At 57.9% G+C, this 14,442-nt stretch overlaps 2 protein-coding genes across 3 annotated transcripts in view; both read left to right on the top strand.

Moving 5' to 3' along the window:
- The window catches only part of MTMR14 (myotubularin related protein 14), a 31,163-nt gene extending 24,061 nt beyond the window's left edge, over window positions 1–7,102 (top strand). Inside the window, exons 18-19 of one of the 2 annotated variants that reach the window (XM_041425495.1) lie at window positions 3,420–3,575; window positions 6,743–7,102. In XM_041425495.1, the coding sequence (XP_041281429.1) occupies window positions 3,420–3,575; window positions 6,743–6,920 (334 nt within the window). In that variant the 3' untranslated portion in view covers window positions 6,921–7,102. The remainder of the gene's footprint in view (window positions 1–3,419; window positions 3,576–6,742) is intronic. The other variant, XM_041425496.1, reaches the window with a different exon arrangement.
- A 135-nt stretch (window positions 7,103–7,237) lies between these two features.
- Window positions 7,238–14,289, top strand: CPNE9 (copine family member 9). The gene is made up of 20 exons (XM_041425497.1): window positions 7,238–7,577; window positions 9,040–9,080; window positions 9,160–9,206; window positions 9,389–9,492; window positions 9,676–9,715; window positions 10,333–10,409; window positions 10,620–10,683; window positions 10,797–10,900; window positions 10,981–11,085; window positions 11,457–11,498; window positions 11,591–11,666; window positions 11,737–11,790; window positions 11,904–11,965; window positions 12,245–12,291; window positions 12,372–12,553; window positions 12,749–12,876; window positions 12,992–13,094; window positions 13,171–13,228; window positions 13,373–13,446; window positions 13,563–14,289. Exons 1-20 carry the CDS (start codon window positions 7,501–7,503, stop codon window positions 13,713–13,715), a joined length of 1,638 nt encoding a protein of 545 aa, XP_041281431.1. The 5' UTR covers window positions 7,238–7,500; the 3' UTR covers window positions 13,716–14,289.
- The last annotated feature ends 153 nt before the right edge of the window (window positions 14,290–14,442 follow it).

Raw genomic sequence — 14,442 nt, 5'->3', positions numbered from 1 at the left:
CAGCATGTTGCATGGAAAGCACTGACCTAATTAAAAGGAACCATTCCAGGTTAGGAGCTGCCAGTTTATGGCCTGCGAGAGGTCCCTTCTTGTGTGAAGGAACAGCTTGCAGCTCATCTCTGTTTTGCTAATCTAATTTAGTTAATCTTGCACTTTTGAGGGAGTTTCTTCCCACTCGTGGACCTGAAGAGGTGGGTGTGTGAAGCTCACTTTGATTCTTTTTCTGTCTGCCATTAGATGTCTGTGGCAGAGACAGCAACTTGGAGACTGGCTCTATCTCATCTGCTCTAACCATGTCAGCTCTGCTGTTGTTGTCCGGCTGCTTCCCAAGACTCTGTGCTGCCCTCACTCCTAGCCAGCCTCTGGCATGGCTGTCATGTATTGCAGACATGCTGTTCTTAAAGACTTGGGAACTGATTCTGGTGTCCTGGCAGTTCCAGCTTGTTCCAAGGGCCTCACTGAAGCTCTTTTGGGGCTCTGCAGTAAGACTTTACAAGAAATATTCAGGGTAGAAATTACAGGAAGACTTTCACCTCTGGTGCTGACTGGATTGCATTGGGGTGCAGTCACCCCAGACATCTAGTCTTGGTCTCAAGCCAAGCTCAACTTTTAAGAAGCTCTGCTGCCATTGCAGTGGGAACACAAAATTTCCCATGCTGTGTCTTCCCAGGCTTAGCCCCTGCTGTCTCTTGAGGTTGTTCAAGATGCTTATTGATTGTGACATTTCCTCAGGAGCTTCCCTTGAGAAGGCTTTGGGGATAGAGGGGGAGGTCTGCTCCAATATCTTACCTCTGCTGGCCAGGCTTAGATCTCTGGGCTAGGAAAGAAATTACTTAGACTTATTGCAGAGTCAATCAGTTTATTCAATGAATCGACAAGTGTTTGTTCTGCTGTCTGGAGGCAAGACAAAGAATTGACTGCCTTGAGCTCTTAGACCCCAGTGTTGTTGCATTAGGTGAAACCTTACTACGTTTGCACAGCTGCTTGACAGGATTGGGGACCCCAGGAAGGACTGGAGGACTAAAGAGTCACCAAGTCACTCTTGCAGGAGATACATTGTGCTTTTATCTGCCTGTCCATGGCAGAATTCAAAAGATTACTTGATCCACCTCTAAGAGGTGGTGTAAAATCAGTTTAAGCATAGCTGACAACCATGGAAGGTGACCAGCAGCTGGAAGCTGGGGCCACACACCCAAAGCAAAAAACAATTTTCTGTTCACCTTCTTTAGCACAGACTTATCTGACTGGTGTGGTTGATGATATTGGGCAGAGGGATATTTTTGCTGTCCCTGGTGCCCTGGATCATGGTTTGCCCTGTGGGCAGAGTTTCCTGAGTAGGCTCCAGATACTACTGTCCCTTTGCAAGAGCTGCAGAACTCTGTTCTCTCTGGAGATCCTGCTGTAGTCCAGGCCCTCCTCTGCCATTCATGCTTGCCCTCTCCAAAGCCTTCATTTCTAGCTGGCCACAAACCTGTCCTCTGTTCAGCAGCTCATTACTTTTTCTGGCAGAATCCTGTCTCTGCCTACTTTCAGCCCAAGCCTATTGCCTACAGATCTCTTTACTCCTGCAGCTCAATTTTGTGTCACCATGTGTGACACTCCTGTTTTTCCTTTCTGGCTGTGCTCTCAGGGAGGTGACATCTTCCTCTTCACTCTGCACTGAAGCAGCATTCCTCCATGCTTCTCCCTGGCATCCTGCACTGTTCCCACTGTGATTCCATCATGGCACAGTGCTGTGGGCCCAAACACTCTGCCTGTTCTCCTTCACACTGAGTTCCTCCACTTTGTCTTCCAAAGGCATGGAGAGAAGTAGATGATGTCACTGAACAGCAGCTCCCCTTCCCTTACAAATTCCTTGCTTTCCAGGGAAGGTTATCCCTGTCTGATCTCCTGAAGGTGTTTCTAGCAGTATATGCTTTGCTTTTGCTTTCAGTGGAGTGCCCTCATTCTTACTTGGGCATTACGTACCCCAGGAAAAGCACCATTTTGCAATATAGGGTTCTCCCAATACTCTGACCCTCACTCCTCAGTTCATTGAGAAGCCAGAGAAAAAGATCTATGTGAGACAGATGAAGCTCTGCTCTCCCTGATTTCTGCTGTCATGTCCTTTCAGAGCTGAGCTGCCAGACAGGGCTATTATCCCCAAACTTGCAGCCATGATGGGAAGCTGATATGCAGGGAATTGTGTGATTCCCTTTCTGTGCTTTTACAGCCAGCTCAGGACATTTCACACTGCTCAAACTTGGCTTTATTGATCAGACTAATTAAATGGCAGGCTTGAAATTAGATCGAGGTTGCAAATAGGTTTCCTGCTGTGCATCTCTTCCCACTCTTGCTTTCCAGTCTAGCTCAGGTCCTTCTTGCTGTGGGAGAGCCTGTCTTTGTGGCTGTTCTCTTGGTCCCTTGGGGAGCAGCTGCAGTGCGCCACTGCTATTCTTAGCTGTGAAGACAGCGTGCAAGTACCTGGCCCAGCAGAGCTGGAGCACTGCTCTCTGCCCAGCAGAACTCAGATAAATTATCCAGAAGATCTTGGTAGTGTGTAATTGAGCAGCTCTGCCACAGGCTGTGCTTCCAGCTATGTACACTCTGCTGTGCAGCAAGGCTTAATAATTGCTTGCTCCCTTGGAAGCCAAGAGCTCTGCGTTTTTCTCAAGTGATTGTGCCCTCTTCTCTGAGATTTTGGAGGGACTCCTCAGATTCACTTGCCCTGATTCATGCTTCTTTCTTTCCTGGTGGGAGATTGCCTACATCAAATAATTATCCTTCCTTGGCTATTTAGCCTATCCTGAAGATGTTTTGTCACCTGCTTTCTGACACAGCCCTTTGTTTAATAGAGAAGTGAAGAGATGTTCTGGTGCTGGGGGTAGGTGTCCTGGGTACGCCTTGAGCCCTGGCTCTGTTCAGGTCTGGTGGCAATGGCTCAGGAGTGATCTGCTTTCTAACTGCTGCCGGGACAATGATCTGTAAGTCTTTCCCAGCACTAACCAAGTCACAACCTTGATTTGCCCTACTGCCCTGGGATATGCTAACAGCTACAACAAGCAACAGGGGAATGTCCCTTGTACAGCACAGCTTTCACATCTGTGAAGGACTCAGGGCAGGATGTGCTGCTCCATCTCACTAATGGGTTTCTCAGTTCTGCATGGCCATCTGCTTCATGCTGGCTCTCTCCTGTCCAGCTCCTGGTGTGCTCCTGCTGCTTTGTTGGCCCCAGCCAGCTTGGCTCTCCCTTCACTTTCAAAGGAAAGGCTTGGTCTGGGGCCCAGCTCGAGCTGCATGTTGTGCCCTGGTCCCTGCGTGTCAACAGTGCTGGCACAGGCGCTGCTGGCCTCCCGCCCGCAGGTCCCTGGCAGCAGCAGTGAAATCTTGTGGCTGAATGCTCTGACTGATGGCGCCGTCTCCCTCTCTCTCTGCCCCAGATCGGCCGACCATTCCCTGCCCGGATCTTCCGTTTCCACAGACTTTGGCAGCTGGCAGATGGTGACAGGGTGTGGCAGTATTCGGGAGCAGGCAATCCTGAACGCAGACGCCTCTCTCCCTTGCAGCTTCCCGGATGAGTTCTCTAACACTTGCCTGTAAGTGTCTTAAATGCAGGATCTCTCCTTGGGTCTCTTGGCTGCCTGCGAGCACTGCAACTTTATCACTCTGGCACTTTCGGAGAAGCCTGGGAGCCCATAACAAACTGTTCCACCGTCTCTGCCTCGATGTTTTCTATCCACAAACTCAGTCCCTGAGCACTCTTTGCTTATGCTGAACACGGAAAAAAAACGGCACTTTTGCTGCCTAATGATGGGGGAGCTCTTTGCTTTCTGTAGGAAGAAGAGGTTTTTCTCTCTTCCTTGGAGATGCTGAATTTGGGCATAATTGAGTGCAGTTGAGGATTCATGTTTGTGAGGACAGGACAGGTAACCCAGATTTCTTGCTTTTCGATTTTGCTCACCTACATCTCCCCACTGGGGTCAGATCCTTGCTGGAGTAAGAGAAGGACTTTCCTTCTGTAACCCAAATTTTGTCTGGGCTTGTGCAGCATCATTTGCAGGTGCTGTGCCTGACCGGTGCAGAGCCACAGAGACCGTGTGTCCTGCCACATCCTGCCATGTGAAATGGCTGGGAGGCAACTGTTCCTCCCCAAATAGAAATCCACCTCTGGAAGCTTAAAAGACTCGAGATGCGCTTTAATTGCTGTTAGAGGAGAGCTTTGGTTTGTGCCTTCAGGCTGCAAACTCTTCATCAAGGAACTGAAATGGCAGATCAGGGGCTGCTGCTAGCAGGCAATGCTAGAGCTGTGCTGCCAGATGCTCAGTCCCTTACTGAGATCTGAGTACGTGCTTTGCAGGCGGAGGACAAGCAACATGAAAACCCATGTGTCCTGTGAGATAGGCTGCCTGCCCTGGCTCTGTGTCTCGTGTGGCTGCGTGCTGTGCTGCTGAACAGAGCAGAGCAGCTGCCTTCAAATTACGGTGATGATCCATGAATTGACAGATCAAAACATTGCAAGAGATGTTGGACATGGCCTGGCCAGGATTTGTTCTTCTTTCCTGAGGACACGCTGAGCTGCTCCTGCAGTAGTTTGGAGTTGGGCAAGGGAAGAAGGGACTGAAGAATGGGCATCTGAATAGTGACTGCTTTACTGTGTCCTGAGCCTGGCTGTGCTTGGTCACTGCTGATCACCAGCAAGTTGTTGCTGCCCTTGGAGCTGGATCTAATGTCAGAATAGGGAATTTAGTAGAGAAACATGAATCAAAGTTGATAGGCCTTAGGCTTATGCAGTTTGGAGAGTGACTGCTGGGGGGGTGGATTCAAAAGGAGGAGAACAGTGGTGGTGCTTCTCCTGTGGTTGCTCTGCCCTGTTCAGCTATTCACTAAAGCTGAGGGTTGCTTGAGGGCTGGGGACTGCTCAACTGAAAGTGCTGGGACCAGGCACTGCATTGAAAGGATGAAGAGTTCCCAGCGGTGTTGTGTTGAGCTTAACCCAGAGCCTCTACCCTCTCTCTGTTCTCCATCAGCCTCGTTTGTTCAGGACTCCATTGTGGTTTTATCCCAGTTTTTTGCAGCCCGACACAGTATGATTTTTTTTTCTTTTAATTCCATTTAAGTTCCCACTTTGCATCTTCACTGGCAGCAGCTCGATGAAGGTATGCTTTTCACAGCCTACTTCTTGTGCTTGTGTGGGGCTTGTCAGGGCTTACTTTGAGCTGGGGCTTTGACAGCCTCCTCTCATCCCGCACCCCAAGCTGCAGGCAAGCGGGCAGGCTGTAGGAAGTGTAGCGGGGCAGAGTGCCGTGGATTTGGCAAGGAAGCACGACCTGCCTCCGCGGTGAACAGTTCAGGGTGAAATGCTGCAGCCAGTCTGCAGGGCTTGGAGCAGTGGCTGGCTGCTTGACCCTGTGCCTTGGAGTGTCTCACTCCACAAAACAAGCCGAAAAACCCAAATACAAAATCTGCCTTGTAAAGAGGTGTGAGAGCCACAAGACACGGGACCTAACTGCTGCACGCCCTCGCTTACCTCTGCGCGTGACATCTGAGCTCGCTGTACTCGGGTGCAAGTAAGTCCTGCCTTCACGGAGTTTATTTTAAATGCTAGCAGGTTTGCGAGTTCCACGTCCTAATTAGGTTGCCAAAAAGCATCGCTAATGTGTTTAGATATGTTGTTGCCTTTTTTTGCCCTCTGGCTTCTCTTTATTATCAGACACAGTAAACAGCGGCCTGGTTGGCTGCCTCGGCATCGCTTGCTGTTTATAGGCCTCCCACCATATCCTCTTGCTGCTGTTTCCGGACCGAAGCTGTTGGCTGTGGGTGGTTAACACTTCCATTCAAATGAGCTGTACCAATTTATAGCCAGCCCAGGCGCTGGAAGATTAAAGAGAATTTTTTATGGGGAAGGTTCGCACTGTGCCCTTGGAGTGACCTTTGAGGAATGTCTTAATCTCTCTGGGAACCACTGGCATGTCGAAGAGGCACCATAGCAAGGATCGTTTGAGGCTGGAGAGCTTGGAACAGCTGCCTCTGGGCCCCAGTCTTGCTTACCCCAGCTCCCTCAGCTAGTCTTGCCTTCCTTCTGCTGTTTTCCCCCTGCCCCTAACCAGGTGTGTGGATCAGCAGGAGAGGAGAGCAGGTCCCGTGGGAAGTCATGCCCTACTCTGCTCCTGTTTGCCAAGAGCAGCCATGCTGGGGAGCAGAAGTAAAGCGCTGCTCAGCTCTCCTCTTCCTATGGCTGAAGTGTTCCTTGGGGCTTTTGTCACCTTGTCTGCTCCTTCTCATCCCCCCTTCCACAGAGCTGTCTGTGCTGGCACAGGCACGCGAGGCTGGGGCCGGTGGAAGAGAGGGATGGTTGCAAATAGGTTGGAAGCAACGGCCCGGGCACAGCACATGTGGACAGACTTCATCTATGTGAGGAGGGGAGGGAGCTGGCATAGGGACTGATGTCAGCAGCCACTTCACCGAAGCACCACTTTGTTTATGAACTGCAGCCTTACTATAGTGGTGGGAGAAACGGGGGCCAGTGGGGTGTGTGAAGGAGGAAACCCGGTGGGGAGCAGGAGCCTGAGGCTGCAGCTGGTTCTGTGGGTTGGATGAGAAGGCAGTGGCACCAGCTGCCACCAGTTCTGTGGACAGAGCCTTTTCAGGCTTGCACTGCCTTATTCGCTGCAGCCCGTTGAGCACCACAGCCCTGTGTCAGGAGTGAGAGCTGGGATGTGGAGAGGGATGGCTGCAGTCACTGACCTCCCCTTCTCTCTCCTAGACTGGTGTCAGCGAGTGACCGTGAGTCTCGTCTGGAGGAAGTGCGTTCTGCCTTTCTGGCAAGCTACAGCCGGACCATCGGCCTCAAGGCCGTGCCCCCCAGCCCCTCAGGGGCCATCGGTGGTCTCCTCGAGCAGTTTGTGCGGGGCGTGGGACTGAGAGGCAGCAGCACCCTCTGAACGCGGCGTTCCCAGACCACTGCCTGGAAAACTGGGGCTGGCGCGTCCCCCAGCAGAGTCCTGGGACCCTCTTCTTGGTGCGGGCACCTGCTGCACCCAGCGCCCGCCGCCAGCCCCCCCTGCCTGGGGCTGGGGGGTGCGGGGTCTTCGGCGAGTCTCTGCAGTAAATGACCCGAGCTGTGCCCTCTCCTGCCTCCTCTCTGGGCTGCGGGCGGGGGCTGCGGGGGCGGCGAGGGGGAGCCGCTCACTATAAATAGCCCGGCCCACTCTTCGCAAGCGTCGGCACCGAAATAACACCGAGCCGAGCCCGGGAGGAAGCCCCCGGCGGGGCGGGATTGGGGCTGAGCCCCCTGAGCCCCTGACTGGGAATTGCGGGCGGGACGTTCCGGTGGAGCCGAGCCCCAGGAGCCGAACCCCCTGGTGCCCGGGTTGGTGCCACCGCTGCCGGCAGGGAAGGGCCGTCGTGCTCGAGCTGTGCTGAGCTGAGCCGAGCCGTGCCCGTGCCGTACCCGCCCCCGGGCGCGCCTCCTCGGCGGCGCGGGAGGAGGCGGCGCGGAGCATCGGCGGCGCCCGGGCGGGGATGGCGGCTCCGGGAGCGCTGGAGCCGGCGGCCGGCAGCGTGCCGGGCACCAAGGTGGAGCTCACCGTGTCCTGCCGGTGAGCCGGGAGCCGGGCGAGGGAGCGGGAGGGCGGCGGCTTGTCCGTGGACGCGGGTGGGTGCGAAACGCACCGGGATGCGCTGCGGGGCTGCTGGCTGCGTCCCGCTGCCCGCCGCTCAGCCCCTGGCTCGAGGCGTTGTGAGCTGCGCGTCCTCCTCTCTCCCCGGATAGCTCTCGGTGCCAGGGCGTATGCCCAGCGTCCTTCTGCCCTGCTGCTACCCGTCCCGTCTCTTCCTGGGGTCCCATGGGATGCTGTCACCGGGCGCGGCTGCGAGAAGCGACCCGCTGCCCTCACCCGCGGCTGGGGCGCGGGGCGATGCTTGCGGGCGGTGGGTGATGCTGGCGGGACGCGGGGTGCCGGCGCTGGCTGCGAGCTCGGTGCAAGGCAACGGGACCGGGAACGTGGCAGCGTGATGTGGGCTGCAGGAGAGGGGCTGCTCTGTGCCCCAGCTTCTGGCCAGGGTCCGCCGATCAAGCGGCGGCAGCTGAGCCGGTCTGCCGGCGGCTAAATATAGCCCGTCGGAGGCGCCGCTGCTTGCGGCCGGGGGTCCCGCTCGCAGGGACAGGCATCAGCGTCCTGCTGAGGGGTAGCGTCCCCGTGCCGTGGGTCCTGTGGCACGGAGCGCCCCGACCAGAGTGGGTGCCTCCAGCACATCCCCAAGCTATGCAAACTCCGGGCCGGGCTGGGGGCTGTTGTGCTCTCCCTGCGGCTGAGCCCTGGCCCCCGCTGCCAGCTTCCCTCACAGCAGACAGAGGGACTGTGGGTCCACGGGACCGGGCAGCTCCAGGCAGGGTCCGGGGATCACACATGGAGACAACCCAGAGCAGCCTTTGGCTTCGCAGCCCGAGGATCCAGCCCAGAGCAGGGTGGGGTCTCTCCCCTGCGTGCTGGGGCCAGGGGAGCTGGCTTAGCCCCGCAGCCCCCGGCCGTGCCCCAGCCCACCCTGTGCTGCCACCCCGGGGGTGCGGGAAGTATCCCAGCAGAGCCGGTAGCATCCCCCGGCACTTCCCGGTGTCACACCGCGCACAGGACGACGATCAATCGCTCTGCCGGTAGGTGTGTCGGGGGATGCCCACTGGCTGCTCAGCCCCTGCTCCAAGTGTCTCCTTTCTTCTCACTTCTGCACCCTGCCATTAGCCAAGCTCCTGCTGCCGGGGCGCGGCGGGCACTCAGCCGGCGCCGGCGGCACCGGGGAAGGTTTCATCCTGTAAGTGGGTTCCCTGTCATGTTCAATCATCATCAGCGCTGGAGACGCTGCTCGCCGCTTGCTCTGCTGCCCCACCGAACCTTGCAGAGGGAGCCACTGTGTCTCCTTGGGAGTGCCGATGCTCTTATCCATGGGTGCCAGCACGGCCTTCTGGCGTGGTGCTGACCTGTGATCAGGGGGATGGACATGGGGACCCGTTGCTGGGCCAGGTGGATGGCGCTCAGGTTGGCTCACGCCTGGCTCTTCCCCCAGGAACCTGCTGGACGTGGACACCTTCTCCAAGTCCGACCCAGGTGGGTGGCAGAGCCGGGCAGGGGGCATGGCATAGCACAGACACGGCACGGCAGCCTGGCTCTGCTCCTTTCTCCGCAGTGGTGGTCCTCTTTGTGCAGGTCTCGGGCAGCAGCGAGTGGAAGGAGGTGAGCGTGGCCCCCTCTCCTGGCTAATCCCCGGCTGGGTTAAATGGGCCCATATGGCCACCCGTGTCCACGCTAATGATCCGGCCCCGCCAGCAGCGCTAATCCCCCACCGGGATTAGCGCCGAGGCAGCTGCGATGGGGACGGGTCCTGGGGGGGGCCACCCTCACCCCTCTCCCTGCAGTTCGGACGCACCGAGGTGATCGACAACACCCTGAACCCCGACTTTGTCCGCAAGTTTGTCCTCGACTACTACTTCGAGGAGAAGCAAAACCTCCGCTTCGATGTGTGAGTAGGGTGGCCGGGGAAGGGCTTGGCCCCGCTGAGGGCGGAACAAAGCACCGAGTCGGTAATAAATAAGGATAATAAATAAGAATACAGTGTCGAATAGGACGGATGGGTGGGGAAGCGGGGTTGTGTGCTGGAGCATCCCTGCAGGCACCGGCTCAGGGCTCTGCTCTCCCACATCAGCTACAACGTGGACTCCAAGAGCTGCTCCGCTTTAAAGCAGGTGAGCACAGCGTGTGCCAGGGGGACACATAGTGACCCCATGGTTGGACACCCCGAGGCTGTGCCCTCTGTGGGTGCTGTCGAGGGGGAACAAGTGCCCCTCGGCAGGCTCTAACCTGCTCTCCATCTCTCCATGCCCCATGGGGACTGGCAGAAGGTATGTTGCCTGCCATAGACCAGCCCCTGCTCTGCCCTGGGAACCCTGAGCCTGGGAGTGCCTGGTGGGGCAGGATGGGGCCAGGACACTCCATAGGGTTGGCTTTTGAGGGGTAAGATGGGTCTAGGGTGGTCCAAGGGATCCAGGACAGGTCAGGGCATGGAGGGCAGTTTGGGAGGAGACACAGGATAGGTCCAGGGATGTGAGCTGGCCCTGGGACCACAGAATGAGTGTAAGGCACATGGAGCAGGCACCTGGGGTAGTCCTGGAGATGCACAATGGGTCCTGGGCTGCTAGGTGGCTCTTGGGTTATATTGTAGCTTCAGGAAACTTGGGGTGGCCCAGAGTCAAGTTGGTGGCAGGTCCCATGGGTGCATTGTGAGAGAAAGTGGTGGGTGTGGGTGGTAGGGCACTGGGGCAACTGCCCTCCATGGTCTCATAGTGCTTTGTTTGGGGCACAGGACTTCCTGGGGCAGGCATTTGTGGCACTGGGAGAGGTGATTGGGTCCCAGCGGGGACGCCTGGAGAGACCCCTAACGTGAGTCACACCATGTGGTGAGGTGGGAGGGTCCCACACTGTGTCTCCACCACCTGCTCCACTGGACCTCTCCCTGCATGTCCTGTGCTGGGGATTCTGATCACTTCCAAGCACCACCAGCTGTGGGACAGAAGCCCCAACCCTGACCTCTCCTCTTGTCCCTGAACTGTCCTCCTTGTCACCAAGCTGACTGTGTGCCTCTGGCTCCAGGGGTGTCCCAGGGAAGCGGTGTGGGACTATCTTGCTGCTGGCCGAGGAACTGAGCAACTGCCGGGTGAGTACCCATGTACCAGCTGCAGTGTGGAGAGGGCTGCATGGTCCCTTAGTACAGAAGCTGCTGGTGCCAGGGGTGAGGAGGTGGCTGGCAGTGACAGTCCCTGTCCCCAGGACATCGTCACAATGCAGCTGTGTGCCAACAAGCTGGATAAGAAGGACTTCTTTGGAAAATCCGATCCTTTCCTCGTCTTCTATCGTAGCAATGAGGATGGCACGTGAGCACAGGGATCCAGTGGGGCAGACAGGGTGCCACCGTCACCTGGCAGCGTGGCCCAACCCTGCCCTGTGCCCCCAGCTTTACTATCTGCCATAAGACAGAGGTGGTGAAGAACACACTCAACCCGGTGTGGCAGCCCTTCACCATCCCCGTGCGCGCCCTCTGCAATGGCGACTACGACCGGTACAGGAATGGGGATGGGACAGGGACACGGGCAGCCCTGGGGCCAGAGCAGGGTATCAGCAGTTCTTTGTGGGCTTGGCCCCGCAGTGGCAGGCAGCTCAGAATTGGGTCTCGATTGGGTTTTTTTCTCTTTTGCAACCCAAATTACATAAAGGCATCCCCCTCCTCTCCAGGGCCCCCAGCATGACCCAAATTTCCCGCTCGCTCCTGGCAGAGCCGCAGGCTGGGCAGGCAGGGTGGCTCTACTGGAAGCTGGTGGGCAGGGTGCTCACTGCGGGTTGGGCTGTGGGCCTGGGTGTCCCCATGTCAGGGGCTGGAGGGGCTGTGCCAGCCTGGCAGGTGGCTCACCCACTATGTGCCTTTACTTTCAGGACGGTGAAGATAGATGTGTACGACTGGGACCGGGATGGGAGGTGAGGGAAGGGACACCAGGGTGCTGCTGAAGTTCCCCAGGGCACCTCTCAGCCAGGTGCCTGGCCATACTGACCCTGTGTTCCTCCTGCAGCCACGACTTCATTGGGGAATTTGCCACCAGCTACCGGGAGCTCTCTCGAGCACAGAGTCAGTTCACAGTGTATGAGGTAGGGTGGTGGGTCAGGGTGAGGGCAGGGTGCGCTCCATGCAGGGACTGACTCACCCCTGTGCCTGCAGGTGCTGAATCCCAGGAAGAAATGCAAGAAGAAGAAATATGTGAATTCTGGCACTGTGAGTGGGGCTGGGGAGCTCCTGGGCCTCCTGCCTTCCAGGGGCTGGTGTGGCTCCACCTGCTGTGTGTGCCAGGTTCCGGGGGCTCCAGATCTGATCCTCTGTGCTCACAGGTGACACTGCTCTCCTTCTCCGTTGAATCTGAGTTCACCTTCGTTGACTACATACGGGGCGGGTGAGTGGGGGGCCGGGAGCCCCCCGGCTCCTCGAGAACCCCCATGGCTGAGAGTCTCGGGGCAAGGACAGTGGTGACAGTGAAGGTTCAGCCTGGGGGTGACAAGGGGCAGTGGGGCTGGGAAGTAGATGCAGAATGGTGTCACGGGGCTGTGGGGTGCTGGTTGGGGTAGGGGGGCCAGGGCAATGGGCCTGGGCAGGGAAACTCCGGCACTGTGGGGTTGGAAGGTGGTATCCCTGTGCCGTGGGGCCGGCAGCCTCCCTTGCTCTCCCCCTTAAGGACGCAGCTGAATTTCACTGTTGCCATTGACTTCACGGCCTCCAATGGTGAGTGCACTTGGTGTCTGGGGGGTCCCCATCACTGTGGGGCTGGCTGTGGGGTGGGTGCAATGGGCACTGTGCTGCAGGGTTGCCATCACAGCCCACCTCGCTGCACTACGCGAGCCCCTACCAGCTGAGCGCCTATGCCCTGGCACTGAAGGCAGTGGGGGAAATCATCCAGGACTACGACAGTGACAAGCTCTTCCCTGCCTACGGCTTTGGTGCCAAAGTCCCACCTGACGGCAAGATCTCCCACCAGTTTCCTCTGGTGCGCCCTCCCTGTGAGACAGGGCTGAGAGTGAACCCAGACCCCTGGCTGTGGGGCAGAGCTGGTCTTGGGACTGCCCACAGCAGCTTGGCGGGGAGGGGAAGCACCCTGGCAACATTCTGCCCCAGCATCCCACAGCCTGGGGGACAGCAGGAGCTGTGGTCCCCCACCAAGTGCCCCATCTTTATCCCCCAGAACAACAATGAGGAGAACCCCAGCTGTGCTGGCATTGAAGGCGTGCTGGAGTCCTACCTCCAGAGCCTGCGCACCGTCCAGCTCTATGGTCCTACCAACTTTGCTCCTGTCATCAACCAGGTGGCTGGGTGAGCACTGGGGCACTGTCCCCTTTGCCATCCCCAAATGCCATCTGCCCCACAGCAGGGTCGACTGCCCCACACCAGTGGGGTGCTTGAGGGACCCCATCCCTTTTCCCCATAGGATAGCTGCCCAGGTGACCGATGGCTCACAATATCACGTCCTCCTCATCATCACTGACGGTGTCATCTCTGACATGCTGCAGACCAAGGAAGCCATTGTCACTGTGAGTGCACCCTTGTTGCTCTGAGTTCACCTCATATGGATACTATCCTGGCTGACACCCTGCCTCTGCTCCACAGGCTTCCTCCCTGCCCATGTCCATCATCATCGTGGGAGTAGGTCCAGCTGAGTTTGAGGGTGAGTTGGGACTTGGGGACACCAGGGAAGAGGGATGGAAATATCGTCCCTTCCTCTGGGACGCCAAAGACATCCAAAGGGCTGGTGTTTCCATCCCCGGTGTTCATCCCACCGAGGCTTGGTGACACCAGCTGTCACCCCCAGCCATGGAGGAGCTGGACGGTGATGAGGTACGGTTGTCTTCCCGGGGACGGTATGCTGAGAGGGACATTGTACAGGTAACTCTGGCACTGAATCCAGACCTGCCATGGGTGAGAGATGCTCAGTCCCCCTTGCTCAACCCCACAGCAATAGAGTTGTTTCCAACCTGACTGCAAACTTTTTGCCCTCAAAGTTTGTGCCATTTCGGGATTACGTGGACGACTCGGGCAACCAAGTGCTGAGCATGGCCCGCCTGGCCAAGGACGTGCTGGCTGAGATCCCTGAGCAGCTGCTCTCTTACATGAAGACCCGTGACATCAAGCCTCGCCGGGCAGATCCCGAGTAGCTCTTCCATGAGCCATGGGACTGACTGGTGGGGCGAGGATATGTCACCCTTTTTCTGCCGGTGGCCAGGGCTTAACCGTGGAGATGTGACCCCATTAAGGAGATAATCAGCTGCTATGGTTGGTCAAAACAGGGCTGGGACCCGCTTCTGGCAGTGAGACCACAGGGCTGGACATCCTCGGCTGCCCCCTCCTCCTGCCCGATGTCCAGCAGCAAGGCGGGACTGTCCCTCGACCGTGGCATCGCGGGCAGGGCCAGCTCGGGAACACGGTGTGTGCGTGTCCCTGGAGAGCAGCCTGGCGTCTGCCCCCGGGGAAGGCTGACCCGGAGTGCCTGCCGGGGGTCTCAGCCCCGCTGCTCCTTGGGGCAGCGGCCTCGCCCTGCTCCTGCCTGCACCCCATTCCTGCCTGCACCCCGCTCCCGCCTGTGCCCTCTCCTCCGGCTCTGCTAACCCGGCTGGCCGACCTGCCTCGTGCCCTGTCCGCGGCCGGGGCTCCCGCCGCCGGGGGGTGCCGGGGCGGAGGGCAGGCGGGTCTCTACCGCGTTACCGACTGTAAATAAACTGCTCAACCGGGTCTGCTGCCGTGCTGGGGCAGGGGGAGCGGGCAGAGCAAGGGGGGCGGGAGGACCGGTGGGGCGGGGGTGCCCAGGGGCCGAAGGTACCGGGGGCGTGTAGCCGGACCGGGAGAACCGGAAGGACCTTGGAAATTGAGGTGACCTGGGGGACC

This window comes from Onychostruthus taczanowskii, unplaced genomic scaffold (assembly GCF_017590055.1).
Source record: "Onychostruthus taczanowskii isolate IOZ18803 unplaced genomic scaffold, ASM1759005v1 scaffold9, whole genome shotgun sequence".
In the NCBI taxonomy this organism is placed as follows: Eukaryota; Metazoa; Chordata; class Aves; order Passeriformes; family Passeridae; genus Onychostruthus; species Onychostruthus taczanowskii.
Note: the sequence above shows the minus strand (reverse complement) of the source record. Positions and strands in the feature narration are given on the sequence as shown.